General features: G+C 33.3%; 1 protein-coding gene across 1 annotated transcript; it reads left to right on the forward strand.

Moving 5' to 3' along the window:
* The first annotated feature begins 376 nt into the window (after positions 1–376).
* On the forward strand, positions 377–965 carry LOC126840813 (uncharacterized). Its single transcript, XM_050576768.1, has 3 exons — positions 377–450; positions 517–691; positions 774–965. Exons 1-3 carry the CDS (start codon positions 380–382, stop codon positions 963–965), a joined length of 438 nt encoding a protein of 145 aa, XP_050432725.1. The 5' UTR covers positions 377–379.
* The last annotated feature ends 19,082 nt before the right edge of the window (positions 966–20,047 follow it).

The raw sequence follows: 20,047 nt of genomic DNA on the forward strand, positions 1-20,047 counted from the left end.
ACTTTTTAATATGTACTATTCGAAATTCTCCTATGATTAAAGGTATGGAATTAGTATCAATACATTTCATATTGATTTATTTTCTCGTTCAATTATTGATAACAGTTTTAATTTAAATAAAACAGTACTACAGTTAACTAGTTTGTGTGAAATATCCAAAGACCTACGATTAGATGTATATATTGTATATATGTATTAATTATTGTAATCAAATTATTGTCATTATTCGGATCGTCAAGGCGCCGGTATCATAGAAACCATGGTTTGTTTCATTATGCAACATAGTTTGTCTTAGTTGTGTTTTCACATATCATAAATTATTCTCATAATAAATAAATTGTTTATTCTTTGTTTTTATTCATTTTTACCTGTAATAAAAATGAGTGACATCAAGTCTTTCGAGGGACACCTCGCCGAAAAGAAGCCAGCGTTGTCTGGAAAACGTGGAAGGTCGGTTGATGATTAACTCTGAAAATTATGAAAACAAATGTTTTGGTTTTTCTTATATGTTTGCAGATCCAACGACGACAGTGTACCGGACTTTTCGCTTCCGCCGCCGTTTAAAATGCAAAAAATTGAAGACCCGCATGCTTCTTGCACGGCTACCATTGCTGAACTCAGAGAACAAATAGCTAAGATGCAACAAACGTCGAAGCAAAAAGATGCGCAAATTTTTATGAAAGATAAATTGGTAAGTAGAAATTTACACCGGCTCCGGTAGGGCTCGAACGAACGAAGGAGATTCCATCCTGAATTTTTCTTTTCTTTGATAGATTTTCGTTCTGAAAGCAAAACGTTTCGCCGCCGAAACTGAGCTTCGCAAAAAGATGGACTCCGAAAAAAAAGTTCATAACAGGAAAGCGGAAATGTTAACGAATAAAGTCCAAACACTACAAAACGAAGTTGACGCTTTGACCAAAAGCAACCACAAACTGAGTGGAAAGTGTGGCGGCAAGGCGAAATAAATTCCATATGGGTAGCTACTACCAACTTTATATTTGTTTACGGCGTGGTGGTAAACGTAAAATATTTGGTAACCATGTATTTATTTTGTAGTGATATTTATATATACTAATATGTAAATATCGTAAAAAGGATTACACTTTGAATATAAATTCAATGTGTAATCCTTTTTCTTGTACACATGTTAACCTTGTATAATATTTTGTGATATAAATAATTTTGTGTTTTTATGTTTTGTATATAATTATTTTCAATTATTTAATTATGTTGTACTTGTGACTGTGTGATGTTGTACTTCAAACTTTGTTAAAATGTAAAATTTATTAATATGTATTAAATGAATTTGTATTGTTATAACCTATCTAATATTGTCATGCTGTGTAAAAAAATAAATTATGTGATTTGAAAATGAAAGTTATTTTTCGGTCGCTATTAGATATCTTAGGAGAATAAGTATAGATCATTTTTTTTTTTAAATAATCGATGAAATCTTTTGATAATAGTATATTGCCGCCGCGACGGGCTGGTGAGCTTTCCGCGCGCGCCGCGGCCTGGTCGCGCCGACCGCCTGCCCCGTCGCGTTGTCCCAGCCGGGCGTCCCGCCACGTGCCGCCGCCTATGGGAACGCAAAATTACCGTATATTATTGAAAATTATTTGTAAAACGGACACACTGTGATAGCCGTTATTTACCTTAAAAAAAAAACTTTGGAAAACAATTTTTTTTTTGAGAACAAACGATCGTCTAAACGGATAACATCGAATTGAATCCATCCTACTTTTAGTTATTTGAATTGAGTCCAGTTTATTATCTTAATATGTTTGATTTTATTACGTAGATAAGATCGTAAGCGTAGTCTCCTTTGCTATTATTAGTAGGGAATTTGGACGGACTATATTGAATTAAGTCCCGAAAAATGGTGTTGGTAAAGTAAAGCTGGTGGCGAAAAATTCAGAAGTTGGGTCTGTCTAAGGAATATAAGTCTAATTCGGAGAAAAGTAGATATCTCAAGTACTTTTTCGGATTGCCATTTTCAAACGAAAATGACGTAGTTGAATGTTTCACGGAAGATTTGATGGTGAACCATGTGATGTGATTTGAATTGACAGTTTCACAGATTACATTTTAGATGATTACATTGACAATGAAGTTGGACAGTTTCCCCTTAAAAATTCGGTGTGATTTTTCAGCAAGCACTAATCGGACAACTAACAGTTGTGAACGTTTTCATACAAAGTTAAATGCATTGTTTCACTGGGGACATCCGAAATTTTTTTTATTCTTGTTGGCACTCTTCTGGGCATACAGTCAGATACCTACATAAAAATACGAAGCAATGCAACAAAACCATGTAAAAAAAACATTGGAAAAAGAACCATTTTTTACGGGAGCAGATTATCAAACATCAACAAAAACAATTAGTAGATTTGACTATGTGAAATCGGTTTAATTTTAATTTTTACCAGCAACTATTTAAATTTTGACATTATTTTAATTATTTTTAAAAATTATTAAAATTGAAAAAAAATTTTTTTAACCATTTATAAACAGTGTACACAAGCACACATTTTTTGGGAGACTAATCAGTCAAACTCCATGTGGTGTCTCCTGGATAACGCTAATAGACTGAAGGCTCAACTCAAAAAACCAAAAAATTTTTACTTTTGGTCAATGTATTTTATTTTATATTTTTTTTTTTTAGTATCTTCAGGGTTGTAAGCCCCGTTAAGGATCTATGCTGTAGTTTTATGGGGTGTTTATTATCTCATGTTTTTTTTATAGCGGTTTAAATTGATGAGAACAATTTTCATTTTTGAAATAGCGGGTTTTTAGGGGTTTTTGTCGATTTTAAAATTTATTTTCTCAAAAACTTGATGTGCTATGACAATATTTTAAACACACATTTGGATTGCTCGCGAAAAAAAAATCTATCGGACAATGTTGGTGATTCATCGTTTGCACAAAACTCACCAAAATATAACAACAACGCCTAGTTATTCACAAGTAATATTGTCCTTTATCTTTTTTATTGTAGGCGTTTTAAAATCACTTTGACAGGCAAGGTATAATACTACATCTATTAACCAACTTATTTGAAAGGGGTACATTTATCAACATGTTTTTGCAATTGAAAAGATCATCGACGAAATGATCTCAAATGTGTAATTAACACTAAAAATTGCGCCGTTCAAATGGAATAATTTAGGTGTTATATTTTCAGTTACAGAGTGTACCACTTTGGTCATTAAAAAAAAGGGTTAAATAAAGTAACTGTGTTTATTTATACACATACTGTCACTACTTAATCGATTTGTAAATCAAGATATGATGCTGTTACTTAGGCTAAGTGTAACTTGGCTAAAGTCTTTATTGAGATTGTACGTCACTCTGGATCCAGGGATCACTGATACTCATCTTTGCTACCTATTTAGTCTATTATTATAGTTTTATTATCTCAACATCTAAATTATAAAGAAACAAATGTATGACTTTATGCATTATAATTACTATAATATAAGATCACACATGTTGCAACATTAGACCGGAATGGTATGTTCAGCAATTTTAATAACAATCAACATGCTCTCTGTGGATTTTAATAAATGTATACTAACTTTAAATGATCAAATATTAAAAGATCTAAACCCCTTAAGTTGTAAAACATGATGTGTCCTGGCCCAGAAGTAATGCCAAGTATATTTAGACAACAAAATACTTTAATATGTACTATTCGAAATTCTCCTATGATTAGAGGTATGGAATTAGTCGATACATTTCATATTGATTTATTTTCACGTTCGACTATTGATGACAGCTTTAATTTAAATAAAATAGTACTACATTTAAATAGTTTGTGTGAAATATCCAAAGACCTACGATTAGATGTATATTTTGTATATATTGATAATTATTGTAATCGAATTATTGTCATTATTCGGATCGCCAAGGCGCCGGTGTCTTAGGAACCACGGTTTGTTACATATTAAGCAACTCCGTTATTCTTGGTTGTGTTTTCACATATTATAAATTGTTCGCATAATATATAAATTGTGTATCCTTTGTTTTTTCATTTTTACCTATAATAAAAATGAGTGACATCAAGTTTTTCGAGGGACACCTCGCTGAAGCGAAGCCAGCGTTGTCTGGAAAACGTGGAAGGTCGGTTGATGATTAACTCTGAAAATAATGAAAAAAATTTAATTTGGTTTTTCTCATATGTTTGCAGATCCGACGACGGTGGACCGGATTATTCGCTTCCGCCGCCGTTTAAAATGCACAAACCCGTCGACCCACATGCCTCTTGCACGGCTACCATTGCTGAACTAAGAGAACAATTAGCTAAGATGCAACAGTCATCAAAGCAAAAAGATGCGCAAATTTTGACCAAAAACAAATTGGTAAGTAGAAATTTACAGCGCTCCGGTTAGGGCTCGAACGAACGAGGGAGATTCTTTTGTGAAATACCCTGAATTTTTTTTTGTTGATAGATTTTTGATCTGAGAGAAAAACGTTTCGCCGCCGAAACTGAGCTGCGCAAAAAGATGGACTCTGATAAAAAAGGCTACAATAGGCATGTGGAAATGTTGACGAGTAAAGTCCAAACACTACAAAAGGAAGTTGACGCTTTGTCAAAGCTATGTCGCAAGCGGAATGCTGCTGCAAAGTCCGGCGATAAGGCGAAATAAATTCCATAGTAGGTTACTATGAGTTGTACTATTAAGGTAGTACCCTATTTTATAGTGTCTACCAACGTTATATTGTTTTCTACTTAGATGTACAAGTCCACCATAGTCTGTTACGTGGCCGCCCAAGCTGTCGATATCCGGATGTCCTAGTATGTAGTATTAAGTTAAACTTAAGTGTTTCCGGGTCGACATTGGATGCATAAGTCCACCGCAGTCTGTTACGTGGCCGCCCAAGCTGTCGATATCCGGATGTCCTAGTCCTACAAACTAGGACTTAAGATTAACTTAATACTACATATTAAGTTGAACTTAAGTGTTCCCGGATCGACATTGGCGTGTCTTTATTTTCTTATACCCATGTTAACTTTGTATAATGGCTCGTACTATAAATAATATTTTGTATGATTTGTATTTAATATTTTCAATTGTTTAATTTGTACTTAATATTTTGAATGTCAATCTTGTTGTAAACCTGTACTATAAATAATATCTTATGTTTTTATGATTTGTAATTCATATTTTCAATTGTGGGCTTTTTTTTTTGCTGTATACACTGTAACTTATTTAAAACTAGACCAATTCCTTCGAATAGGAACTCTATAAATCACAAATTATGTCTAGTTTGTACTTTGGGGAAGTAAAAGTTGAAAAAGTTTAATTCTTCACAGAAGTTGAAAAAACAAAAAAAAAACCGTTCGAGTTTTTAAGTTAGAACTTTTACTGGCTATAGTTCCAAGAAAAAGAGTCAGATTAAGTTGAAATGTATAAGAAATAATTATTTGGTATGCCCGCACACGTCAGTTGTGTCAAATTTAAACTATACTCATTTTCCACCCCCCTAGGGGGGGTACAAGTTTTTTTGTTTTTCGGGGTTTTTAGCCGTAATTTTAAAACTTTTGGGTTGAAAATTTGCCAGTAGTTGGAACTCATATGTATCTATAACATATAAAACGAAAAAAAATTCGGCACTACAGTTTTTTTTTAATTGCCGGGAAACTGTGTTTTCGCAGGTTTCGTATATTTTAACAAAAACACCTAAAATCTTTAAAAAAAATTGATCAAATCATTCAAATCAAACACAATTACTATTAGATACTATTAGGTTTTGTGCTCAAGTACCACTTTTGACTTAAAGTTTACACAAATTCAATTTTTTTTTTTTTTTTTTAACTAAAAACCCGGTGTACCAGATGGGAGAAACGAACAGACACTAAAAACTATCAGTTGGTAACGCCTATCCGTGTTAGATTAGGTTAGGGCCCAATGATCGGTATCATAATATTGTGTTTATTACATGATATCACAGACGACTAAATCGTGCAGCTGATTATAGTAGACAATCGATTTATTGGGAAAAAAACCTATCCGTGTACTTATTAAGACACTTAATGATTCTGATACGACAAAACCATTGTCGTTATCTCGTTATTTTATAGCCTGCGTTATATAACCTTACCGAAGGTCAACTATGAGTATATAAGGTCCAACTACCTGCAAATTATGAAGAGGACTGTTGTTTTTTGGATTCAGATTAAGTGTTGGTTTTTATGCAGTATACCGCCCCAAATTGTATTTTATATTACACACTTTTTTTAACACTAATGCACTAATGTGAAATTATCTTATATAAGATAATCTGCTTCGTGCTAATTTTAGTTTTTTAGTTTATGAACTTGTAGCTCTAATTTTGTATAAAATATTTCATTATTTTATTACTATGTTCAAATTAAGATATATTTTAATAATAATTAAGTCATGCATGATAATACTTTATTTTATGACTAGATCAAATCTCGTGAACATTTAACATTATGATACTGCTCCTATACTATTATTAAAAAAACACAATTTTTTAAAATCTCCATAAAATGTTATTGTTAAATAACAGGCAACAGCCGGCCGCCAATTGCTATAAACGTTAGTAATATCTTTGATTATTAATATTATAGATAACCCACTGAGACAAATTTAAGTTCTGGACGTCAACACGGGATTAGCTCTAGTTGTATCAATTTCATTGAAAACGATACTACTAGCGCCCAACCCGTATCGACGTCCAGAACTGAAATTTGTCTCGGTGGGCTATCTATAATATTTATAATCAATGGTAATATTTAACTAATAAGTAAATATGTAGGTGAAATTTATTGTTTTCTCCATCAGTATATGATTTAATTTTAATTTAAATGTAAGAAACTCAATTTTTCTTTAGAAAATAACAAGAAATTAATATACAGGGTGGGGCAGTAAAACGGATCTATGAAAAGGTTTTTTTAGTTGCATTTTATTTTGTACATACATTTTTATACAATTTTTGTACAATATTTTTTATGGGAGTAAAACGACATTTTGGTTTCATTTTTTTCTCCCCTTAGCTACATAACATGAACAACAAAACATTTTGACCTAAAATGGCAATAACGATTTGAAGATTACATATGAAGCCACGTGTCATTTTAAATATTTTTTCTTGATATACCTTCAACATGGGCAATAACACGTTTTGAACTGTAATGACATTGGCACGTTTAGCTTTGGGCTTGGTAATGATATATTTTGGAAAATAAGCACATTTTCATTCTTATTTAACCCATTCAATTTTCCAGAGTATCTTCAGATAGATATTTTATTTTTATTTTCCCACTATTTTTACAATAAGAACACGTGTGGACTTTTTAAATTTTAACAATGGTACGTTATGGAAAAGAGCCACTCACTAATTATAAGTAAACATAAACGACAATTAATGTAGTGGTAAAAACTTACAATTGTTTCTTATTTAAGTCCATTTCTTATTCTACGTATACCAATGAGATTGCCAGATGTGAAGATACAGTTTTTTATATCTTGAATTAATAAAAGAGATCATTTTAACAATAGTAATTATTAAATTCGACCTTGCTGTATCTTAACTTAACTTTTATAAATACAATTAGCCAGTTTAATATGATTATTTTTATTTTTCATGCCAGTTCTAAATTAGTTGATTCGCTTAAGTCCTTTAAAAAAATTGTTTAAACCTTTTTGGCTGTGATCCTTTTTTTATTGCAAGATGTTGTAACAACCAATCACCGATGTGCCATTTTATGATACTACACTACTACAAATGTAATAGTGATGACATTTAACATTTATCGAGTGATAATAGTTGCGTATTATGACAACCTCCAATTTGATTTTAATTCCTGTTTATACAACATAGTGCTATGTTGTACAATACCATATTGTCAATCGATCAATAGAACTTGTCTCGTTTGCTCGATTGTTAACTTTTGTTCCATATAACGTATACGTGAGTTTACTGGCTAATGTCGAAAGCATTCGATTTACTTTTAAGCCATATGGCAAAAACAACGACCACGGATAACGATCCGTCATTTCTGATATTATTTGTGCCGTACATTTCTCTCGTGATGCTCACTCAAAATAAACAACAAAAAGACACAAACGACAAATTGTTATTGTAAACATTTTTACACCGAGTGTAAAATAATACTTAATAACTTAACAAGTAGTCATTAACATTTGGTTATCGACCATTTTCAGTTAAAAAAGCACTTTAATAATTTCTATAGAAAAAAAGTTTATTAAAGTTTTGTTTTTCTATGTTCCAGAAAAGTTAATTTTTATTTAAATCATAATGTACAGCTAATTAGAGAAAAAACCGAGTGAGCCGTGGAAATTACTATTGTGATATAATGACGGTGATGTAGTAAACCCACGTATTGCACATGTGTCTCTAAAAGGGCATGTCCTCCTTTGCGTCTATGCATTGTTACTAAGACGTGACCGATGGGTGTCCCCTTCGAATAATTTAATTATACTTTTGTTTTAATTGCATTATTTTATTATATTCGAGTAGAGTGACGGCGTCGAGTAGTCAATAGTCGATTACCAATAGTAGTGATTGCACTACGCAGTTATTATTATATTAACTTCAAATTTATTAAACATTATTATATTGCTAACGTATTGGATTACTTATTGTAATATTAACCAATTACTCTATAATACTTTTCTTATTTATTATTATATATATATATATTACAATTAACTAAAAAGTGTTCAACTTATTAAAACCTACTCCTAGTTTTCCGTTACAAACGTTGGTCGTTTACGGTGTTTTGTACGCGGTCATCCGACCGGTGCACTACAGTGATAATTATTATGATTATTGCGTTTGTGTTTCGAAATTGGGCGCCAAAACCAAAATAGGACTCCGACCGGTCACACTACTTATTATGTAGACATTTTGAGGGGAAAAAATGAAAAAAAATTCGCCTGTCGTCAACTAATTTTGGAATAATTGAGTTAAATTAAAAAAAATAAACACCAGTACCTCAATAAACTACAGCACCGACTAAAACTACCAAAGGGCACCGGTCTCACTACTTTTCGGTTTACCCAAGGCGGTTGTGAATCACAACACGTGTTGGCAATATAGTGACGTTTACCGAAACCGGAGACCTCCAGCAAGACGTTTGACGGATTGACTTGTAAGTATACCGTCTTAAAAATAATTGACTTGACCGACGATTGACGGCGGATGAGCACACCGCGGCACACGTGATCCAATAATACATAATATATTTTGTCAGCCAGACACCGCGCAGACTTGTATGTAGACCTGTGTATATATTTCCAAGTATATAAGTACTTGCACAAGACCGGTGACGGGTTAACGTATACAACGATTTGTTTTTGAAAAATCGATCAGGACATGAAAAAAAAAACACCATGTCGTCGTCGTGTCGGCGATGATAGCGAAAACTCCTCTAAACAATATTTCCTTATAATAATATTACTATGACGTATCTTAAGACAATCTTAAGATCATGAGCCGTCGCGTACCACCGCACAGCTGAAAGAATATTGTGACACACACTGCAAAAGCATAACATGCGATATTACTAAAAAATATATTTTCATAAAAAAACAAACCAGTAAACTTGTGAAATACAAAATCATTTTATTTTACAATATTGTGTAGTTTGTGTTCCAAGTTGTATAAGACGGGTTACTCGCCATGGCTGTGGCGTACAGCTGCTTGGAGTATATACAATTATTTTATACAAAAATAATATAAGTTATGTGAAAATTGTTAATGTATGATAACATTATATGATATGTGAACGTTTCAAATGAATAACGATATAAATTACAATGACACTGACGATTATCCATACTAGAAACAGCGGCAGAAATACCATAATAGTCAGAAGTTTCAGCAACAGTGCATAAGAAGTCAATACAAGTAGCAAAGGTGCAATAGCCGTGAGTAAGAGTACCAGTATGACAATACTAGAAAAAAGCAGCATAATAGCTACTGCACTGACCACAACTCCGTAACACACCTTCACGAATAGGCCTTTGCCCATTTCTCGGATGCCAGTCAGAAAGGTCGTTCCAACAACCTGTTAAATACATATGAAGAATACAGCGATAGAGTTAAATTCAACAATTAATTTTAAACTTACAAGTTCTGGTTAGTGGGGTAGGTATATAACTGTTAAAAACAAAATAATATGTAAATTTCTAGGATAAGTTTATTACCTGTGTGTCGACCTGCAGGATCGGCAAATTTGGTTTTCCAAATTCAATAAGTGAAGTTCTGTCAAGGTTTTTGACTTCGGGCAACACTATGCCAAAACCCGGGTAGGAAATCATATCTACACTGCAGTGCAAATGGCGGCTGTCCATCGTCAAATTCCAACTGACTTGTTCTTCCTTATATAACTTTTTGAGAGAGGTATTTTATATTTTAATAGATTTCGGAGAAACTTTTAAGCGTAAAATATTTAAATTTCTATGAGAAGTTATTACCTGTGTGTCGACCTGCAGGATCGGCAAATTTGGTTTTCCAAATTCAATAAGTGAAGTTCTGTCAAGGTTTTTGACTTCAGGCAACACCATGCCAAGACCCGGGTAGGAAATCATATCTACACTGAAGTGCAAATGGCGGCTGTCCATCGTCAAATTCCAACTGACTTGTTCTTCCTTATATAACTTTTTGAGAGAGGTATTTTATATTTTAATAGATTTCGGAGAAACTTTTAAGCGTAAAATATTTAAATTTCTATGAGAAGTTATTACCTGTGTGTCGACCTGCAGGATCGGCAAATTTGGTTTTCCAAATTCAATAAGTGAAGTTCTGTCAAGGTTTTTGACTTCGGGCAACACCATGCCAAAACCCGGGTAGGAAATTATATCTACACTGCAGTGCAAATGGCGGCTGTCCATCGTCAAGTTCCAAATGACTTTCTGTAGTCCTGATTGGCTCATTGTTCCAACCAACACAACGACCATCAACACAAAAACCGTAAAATACAGGTTATACATATTGTATTAGCTGTAAGAAATCCTTCGAAACAGGAAAAATTAGCAAAAACGGTTCGGAGAAATATGTTGTTTAACACTGAAATGGTGCGGTGATACAAATGTAATAACAGTTACGTTATAAACAAGCCGTTTTTAATACACATGTACCTATATTAGTAGTATTTGCCAGCATATATAAATATATAGAATGTTTTATTTTAAATAACATCTGTTCTACTTTTTACCGCGAATAGTTTCGAAGTGTATTTTACACTTGTTGTAGGTATAATATGTTAGACCTATCTTCAGACTTATAAAATCTATAGAAATCACTGTGATAGTCTGACAATCAAAAAAGTATCATTACATCCTCATTACTGTACACATATTTATTAAGTATACATTAAAGTCGAAATTCTTAATTATTATTAACAATAATAATATATTTTTTTTTTTTCATAGGTCTAATATATTATGATATACTTGTTTAAATCTAACCTAACCAAATTAGTATACTAAGTATTTATATATAAAACGCAGCATTAATGAAAACACATTTATAAGTGTATATTCTACTGCACTTTAGGTACAATGTTAACATTTTTTTTAAGAATATTGTTAAGTGCATTATTATGCATATTATGTCGTTCGTGTACAGTGTATGAACTGTCAGGCTCCAAGTCTAATCTAACATGAAGATGTATTATTATATATTTTCTACGGTGTATCCAACTTGATCTGTACATTGCACACTGGAATAAGACGTATAAAGATAACTCGGATGATAAAACCGTATGACACGTGGCCCATCCGTGATTGACGGGTCGTCGATGATTTACTATGGTAAACGCGAGTATAAGCCAAGACCGGTATCGGGCGCTTTACGGTACGGTTAGGTTACAGGCAGTCATAGTCATATCAGTCAATAGTGCCCGGCCTGAATAATTGTGAAAAAGTCATAACCGAATCAAAAGTTGCCTGGAATAAAATTAATCATAAAAAAAAAATGCAAATATTGACTTCCAACAATGTACAAACCGAACAATATTATCATCTCTGTACACAATAGGTAATAGTAAAGTATAAGCAATTTTTCATAAAAATCTTAATTTATAGCTTCAACCATAGTGATTGCCATTTTTTTATTTTTAGACTATCACAGTCATTTCTTTAGGAAAATTACAAATGTTTTCCCATCAAAACTGCTTTGCAAATGAACAAGTATGTGAGGCCAGTATTAACAGTAGATTTTCACAATGTATTGGAAAGAACTTAATAAAAAGAACAAATAAAAAAAAAATGGTGTTTTCTTAGTATAAAAAATGTAACGTGTATCGTCCGGTATTGAATTGAAACAAATGCTATAAATATGGGTCGAATAACTTGTGTGAGTTGAGGAGGCTTTGAAAATCTTAGATTCTCAAATTAGCTCTCATGTTTTCCAGTCTTTACTGAGCTTTTGTATAAGAACCAATATTGCCTGTATCTGGCAAGATGCGCAATATTAAAGATAGAATATTATACCAGTTTAAATAATACTATCACGATTTATTGATAGCGGTGTAAGATCATTAATAAGAACAACCGTGTCTTCGATAATAACTAAACTCTGAAACTACTACACATAAGGGTTTTAATTGACGCCATTTTGTTTATTCGACGACGACGACCTACGTGTACTTAACTTGCGGTAAGAGCCGATGATGAATCCACAATAATTGAGTCGGTACCGATTTTCAGCATAACCGGTTGTCGGTTAAACATATTTGTGTACAATAAATATGTCATGTTTACATATTATTATATTTTACCTTTCTTCTGTTGGCTTTACAACGATAAGTTTTAAAAAAAAAGAATGTCACTCGTAGCTGATCAACACTTTTAATTAAATCATCTAATCAATTCTGCTTAAAAAAAAAAGATTCCTAATAGAGTGAAATTTGAGTGAAATCGTAGAATTTTTTTTTATTTCGTTCATGCATTTTTTCGCGATTTCATATTTAAAAAAAAACACATATCATTACAGCTATGTTACATACCGATTTTAAATATATTTATTTAGTATGTATAATTAACATATTGTTGTGCATTATTATGTTGTGTAACTGTGTTTTCCGTAGTTCGTCAGATCGCATGTTATATATTTTTGTTTGAGCTGTAAGCTTAATGTGAAGAAATTCAATTAAATGCTGTTTAATCTAGCTAAAGTACTCATCATATTGTTGTCCAAGCTGTAACAACTAATAATAAGTAAACATAATACTAAGAATGAAAAAACTTGCCCAGAAAAGTATCGGGATACATCTGCAATGTTTTTGCAACGATAGAATCTTGAAAAAAATCCTAAAACACAACAAAAATGTGTTAAAACAGAATAAGAATTTAAATTTGAATGTTTGTTTGCAAAAAACGAGATGCGACCCTTTTCGTTGGGACAGTCGATATATATATTTATTTTTTATTCCTACATTATCCGTACGTGACACCATAACTTCAATACTATGTAATTATTGATATATGTTTGTTAAACCATCGGAGAAAAACATATAGCATAATAAGAAAATTATTATATACATTTAGAATCTATTCCCAAATTATTTAAATTAATTAATTAATAATAAATTATTTCAAAATTATTTTACAATTATCTACTGAGATGCTTGAAACACTGACTCTCTGACGCTAACGCTCTCGGCCATTAAATTTGCAATCTGTATTTTCAGTTCAGTTTAAATAGGTATATGTACCAGTGTGTTATTGTAATATAAAAAAACTATGGAGAGTGATGCGAGCGACAGTGATTTGAAACAAATACAGGTCGACAAAACGTAAGTAACACAACAATATTTTTAGAGAAGTGTAGGTACACTCAACCGTGCTTGTGCACGGCACACGGTTTGACAAGTTTGCGAAGGGGAGGTCACAGTAAAGGCGTGACGGATTTTCTTCAAATTGCGAATAAATGTTATTTTTGAGAAATAAAAACACCCTTATTTGAGCGTTTGTGCCAATGCGTCCTAATTCCAGAGATAATCAACTTTCAAATTTACATATCTTTTGGTATATTTTTTTGTATATTTTCACTATTTTAGAATTCAACCTGTAAAGTTGTAGGTCTATTAATACACGTTAATGATTAAATATGCCAAGCCTGCATACGAAAGGGACTTCGTTCCAAACGCGTGTCTCGCGCGACACGAACCAGTTTTTTTTTATATAAAAGTGACGAGTATAGTACTTATGACATAGTTTTTTTACTTTCTTTTTCAATATCGTATGATTTAAACCAATGTTTTTTTTTGACGTTAAATAGTACCATGGAATAATTTGAATTTTTACAGAAATTTCGATACAAAACTAAACGAGTAAAATAAAATTTTGTTTTGCCTGTTTTGTTTGTGGTGGAATACACTTACTTCCGTTTTCGCTGGGTTGGGTTTTAGTGAGTTCTGTGTATAGAATCTGTCCAAGTTCTCCAGCGCATGTGTGAGTGTCTGTTCCACTTCACTGAAAGTTTTGCCCTGCGCAGTTATCGCTAAATCGTCGGCATACAGGAAACGGCGAGTAGTTTCCATAATGGGCTGGTCATTTGTATAGACACATTAAAGAGTATTGGTTCGACGACACTATCTCGCAGGAGGCCATTTTTTTAATTTATCCATCGGCCTTTTTCGGTCTTGTAGTCTAACACGGCATCTTCTATTGCGACCCGTTGACTCAATTACTCTCGTTAATAGACGAAATCTATTAAAAAAAAAACATTTTTGGATATTTAAAAAGCTCGGAATTTTACCAGACGATTTATAAGCTATCCGAATAGAATAAATAATTAAATTGGCTTTTAGAAATCATTGTTTATTATTAGGTATTGTTGTTATCTATTATTTATAACAGTATTCAGTTATTTTTTGTCAGCAAGTCTCAAGAACTTATCCGTTTGATCGACTTGAAGAATCCAACTGATTTTGCGAAAATATGGAAAAGATGGTGTTAAATTCAGCGCTAGTGGCCGGAGGGTTCGTGGCAGGAGCTGGAACTTACGGCCTGGTGCAATATGCGGTGGGTTGGTGGCGCAGCTCACGATTGACGGTACGTATGAATTAAAAAAATATTTCACTGTCATACTTAAGGAAACGGTCGCACACACAACTCCGCTTGACAATCTTTACGTGTTAAGGTCGGGTCCGAGCCGGGATCTGTCCGGGTGCAAGAAAACGATTATCCATTGAGTTTTTGCGCCACTGCGCCCAAATTACCTTGCTTTAGGTAAACTGCGCCCCGTTTATAATTTGGTTTAAAAAAGGTTACATGTTACAAGCTGCGCCCAGCTTCTTATCGTCGGTATGAAATGCAAACAGCGCCCGAATCAATACAATCGCAGAAATATTAATATTTGGCCTCGGATGAAGATAAACGGACGTCGCTTTCATTTAACGCAATCGTGGATTAGACATATCCAACAAAATGGCTCGAGTATTGACTATAACTTATAAACAGTGATATTAAAAAGGGAGGGGGGATTAGTTCAATGCTTAAGTGGAAATATTACTGAACCACCTTCGCCCCTGTATTTAGGTACGAATGTACGAATATATATATATATATATATATATCATATATTTACGAGCGTTTTAGGTCGGGTTGAGAACTTTTAATCTGCAAGAGATAAGAGAGATAATTATACATAAGAACATATTATTATAGATTTATTTTTCGGATCTAATTACAAAAAATGTATCTACTATTTGGTATAATAAAATAATAGGTAGTACAAATATTAAGTTTAACATTTAGAGTTTATTACATTTTATTTTATTAGCAGAAATGCCGTGCAGAAATAATAAAAAAATCTAAACGTATTTTATTATACCTAACATTAATTGATGTTGTCGTACAAAATGGCGCGCGCCCGTCTATCACGTGCGTGCGCTCAAATGGCACTTTCTGATTGGCTGATTGTGTAAACGAAAAACAGCAGCCATTTTCTAACAAGGAGAATTACTTTGAAATGTACACATTTTTTCATATATCTTAAATCGACCTATTTTCTAGCCTCCAGCAAATCTATATGTGGTGCGGTTGGGCGTGATCGGTCCCGGGAGTGAGGGGTACTGGGTTCAAATCCGGTTCCACTCCCCAAGACTTTTTGCATTTTTTTACAACTTTTTTTCAACTCTTATGGTAATTTATATTGCAAGAAGTCTAAGCACTTATAAAATAATTATATTTTACTACTACAGAGTACATTTTTACCCTTAAAAGTTACCCTCGCGCCAATACGTTTAAAATAAATTTTCATCATCAGACGCTGAACTCTAACAACGCGTTAGTGAGTCCGGGGAACGTTAAGTTGGTGTCGTTCTAGCAGGGTACAGTAAAATTATATTAAATTGGTTTGTTGATTTTTAGGTTAGTCGTTAGATTCGTGTCGGTTTCAAATGTTGTTGATTCATTGTTTGAGGATTGTCGTGCCGGCCATTAGCGTTTGTAATAATTGTTCCTTGCGGAGAAAAACAGGTATGCACAGTATTGAGTCGCTACACTGCTGTTCACCCCAAAAATTGTAGTCCCTATAACTTACAGGCCTCAGAGTGGTCGCGTGGGTAGAACTAAGCTAATACTGTGCGTATCCTGAAAGGTATATATTATTATTTATTTTATACCTGTCTTCATTTAACAACTGGTGTAGAACTGGATCAAAATCTGCTAGTAATTTACTATCACTTTCTCAGTTAGTCTTAACAGTTTTAAATACTGTAACCATGGTTTAACTACAGAGCAATCACTAATATCAGTGTTATTAGGCTGCATATCGATTTTCAGAGAACTACTATAAATATCTACTATTTTAAAATCGATAAGAACTGTTTGACAAATAGATAAATATTTAAAAAAATTTATTTTTATAACTGCTTTTGTTCTTTAATCAGGACCTAGACTGAAGGTATCTAAGTTAGAAATTGTGCCCCAAAATTCATCTTATAGTGCCCATTTAGCAGGGCGTCGCCCTGCCCGCCCCCCGGTAGTTTCGGCACTGGTAAACAATAAAAATTATTAATTGTACTTCTGCTTTTTTTTTTACTTCAACCTAACAAAAATTACATTCTTTGGTTCTTTTTTGTTTATTCAAGGCGTTTAAAATAGGCTACACGGAGCACATAAAATTGCCTATTTTACAGCCGTTAAGGCACCTGTGTTCAATACTTCCTGTTCTGTGTCGCTAAACTGTTTTATAACATCTCTATTAAGCATCGACAAGCATTAAACAACCTTGGTCAGGCAGTAGATAAATGGCATGCAATATTGATTGAGCTAGCGTTAAGCAAATTGGACAGGTTGACTCTACAACAATGGGAACTGTCGTTGGGCACAACTGATGTAGTTCCATTTTCCCAGTTTGAAATTTTTCTCAACTCTCGTATTAGGTTACTTGACGCGTTTGAAAGTGGTCAGCGAGGACTTGTTGTGTTTAACAGAAATCCGACGAGCACAAATCTACCGGCTCAAAGAATAAATTGTGTTTATTACTCAAAGTTCTCCCTCACAATGTCCATTATGTCGCGGTGATCACTTGTTTCATCGATGTTACAAGTTCCGGAGTATAAAGGTTTCTGAAAGATATGAAGTAGCAAAGGGATCGCGCATCTGTTTTAATTGTTTGTCACCTAACCACAATACAAAGGGTTGTTCGTCAAGCAACTGTCGCACTTGTTCAGCTCGCCATCATACTTTGCTGCATTATGATGCAATTAAGCGAACATCAAATGTTCAACCTAAAGAGAAACCAACACAATCCCTAGTTAAAGACTCAACAGAAAACTATCAACCTTCTTCGTCCTTAGTATTATTATTAGTCGACATAAAAATTAGTTGTGTACAGAAATCAGTCATACATTATAAAAATAATGAGGGCAGTAATAGCACAGTGCTGGCGTTACATTGAACTAAAAATATCCTAAATTTCCAGGTTACAGTTTAGTAGCTTTATCTATCACTTCCCTACGTGAAATAAAATTTGTTGACAATTGTACGCCCTATAAGCTGTGGTAGTCTATTACAGTTGTGATAAAAAATAACTTAATATGCCAAATCTAGAGTAGAGAAATATGAATACATTGGGTTTTTTTTTTACATATATTTAAATATTGTATTAATTAGTTTTGTTTGCGTTTAGGGAGAGGAACATAATGTAGAACCGCACCCAAATGAACCTATATTAACAACAGAACACAGAGTAGACGAGGAAGTCGAGGAGGTCCCACGTGGACCAAAGCCGGATTTGGTAAGTCTAAAATACTAGAAATTGACTATGGCCAAATTTTATTCCCCCTTTTTTACAATCCATCAATGCTTATAGACTAATTTCCTTAAAAGGGTTGGATCATTTTTCTTCCCACTGGCTTTCCTGGTACCACACTTCGTTCCATTGAACTAAAAATATCCTAAATTTACAGGTTACAGACTAGTAGCCTTATCAATCGCTTCCCTACGTGAAATACAATTTTTTACGATTGTACTCCCCATGAGCTGTGGTAGCCTATTACAGTTGTGATAAAAAATAACTAAAAATGCCCAAACTGGAGAAGAAAATTATAAATACATTGGGTTTTTTTTTTACATATATTTAAATATTGTATTAATTAGCTTTGTTTGCGTTTAGGGAGAGGAACATAATGTGGAACCGCGCCCAAATGAACCGATATTCATAACAGAACACAGAGTAGACGAGGAGGTCGAAGAGGTCCCACGTGGACCAAGGCCGGCTTTGGTAAGTCTAAAATACTAGAAATTGACTATGGCCAAATTTTATTCCCCCTTTTTTACAATCCATAAATGCTTATAGACTAATTTCCTTAAAAGGGTTGGATAATTTTTTTTTATTTTGTTTTTTAATTGAAGTTTTTGGGGTTTAAAAAATCTGAAAATTAGACCATAGGTAAATTTAAAATATACAATTATATAAACTTTTTCTTTATTTTGTTTTTCAGCAACGTTATATGAATAACAGAGTAACGATATTAATAACAGAACACAGAGTAGACGAGGAGGTCGAAGAGGTCGCACGTGGGCCAAGGCCGGATTTGGTAAGTCTAAAATACTAGAAATTGACTATGGCCAAATTTTTCCCCCTCTTTTTTACAATCCATAAATGCTTATTAACTAGTTTCCTTAAAAGGGTTGGATACTTTTTCTTTATTTTGTTTTTTAATTGAAGTTTTTGGGGTTTAAAAAGTCTGAAAATTAGACCATAGGTAAATTTAAAATATACAATTATATCAACTTTTTCTTTACTTTGTTTTTTCAGCCACGTTATATGAATAACAGAGTAACGATATCAATAACAGAACACAGAGTAGACGAGGAGGTCGAAGAGGTCGCACGTGGACCAAGGCCGGATTTGGTAAGTTTAAAATACTAGAAATTGACTATGGCCAAATTTTTTTTTTTGCCTTTTTTTACAATCCATATATGCTTATTACGCAATTAGCGCTCAGTGATACTAGTCGGTCCGTGGTCGTAAGGGACCACCTTTGGGGAGAACCACAAAAGCCAAGGTACGCCCAGCCCATACACTTATAAACTAATTTCCTTAAAAGGGTCGGATACTTTTTCTTGCACTTGCTTTCCTGTTACCACACTTCGTTCCATTGAACTAACAATATCCTAAATTTACAGGTTACAGTCTAGTAGCCTTATCAATCACTTCCCTACGTGAAATACAATTTTTTACGATTGTGCGCCCCATAAGCTGTGGTAGTCTATTACAGTTGTGATAAAAAATAACTAAATATGCCAAAACTGGAGTAGAGAAATATTAATACCTTGTGGTTTTTTTACATATATTTAAATATTGTATTAATTAGTTTTGTTTGCGTTTAGGGAGAGGAACATAATTTGGAACCGCACCCAAATGAACCAAAACCTATTACAGTAAGTCTGAAATACTAGAAATATATTGTATGAACTTAAAGCCTTATCGATTGCATCCCTACGTGGAATATAAACTTTTGGCGACTGTTCGCCTTATAAGCTGTGGTACTCACAGCTGGGTACTGTATTACAGTTGTAATATAAAAATA

Source organism: Adelges cooleyi, unplaced genomic scaffold, assembly GCF_023614345.1.
Source record: "Adelges cooleyi isolate 19-005CV unplaced genomic scaffold, UGA_ACOO_1.1 ACOO_flye_CR_arks_rails_tigmint_CR_PRNA_376, whole genome shotgun sequence".
Taxonomy (NCBI): domain Eukaryota; kingdom Metazoa; phylum Arthropoda; class Insecta; order Hemiptera; family Adelgidae; genus Adelges; species Adelges cooleyi.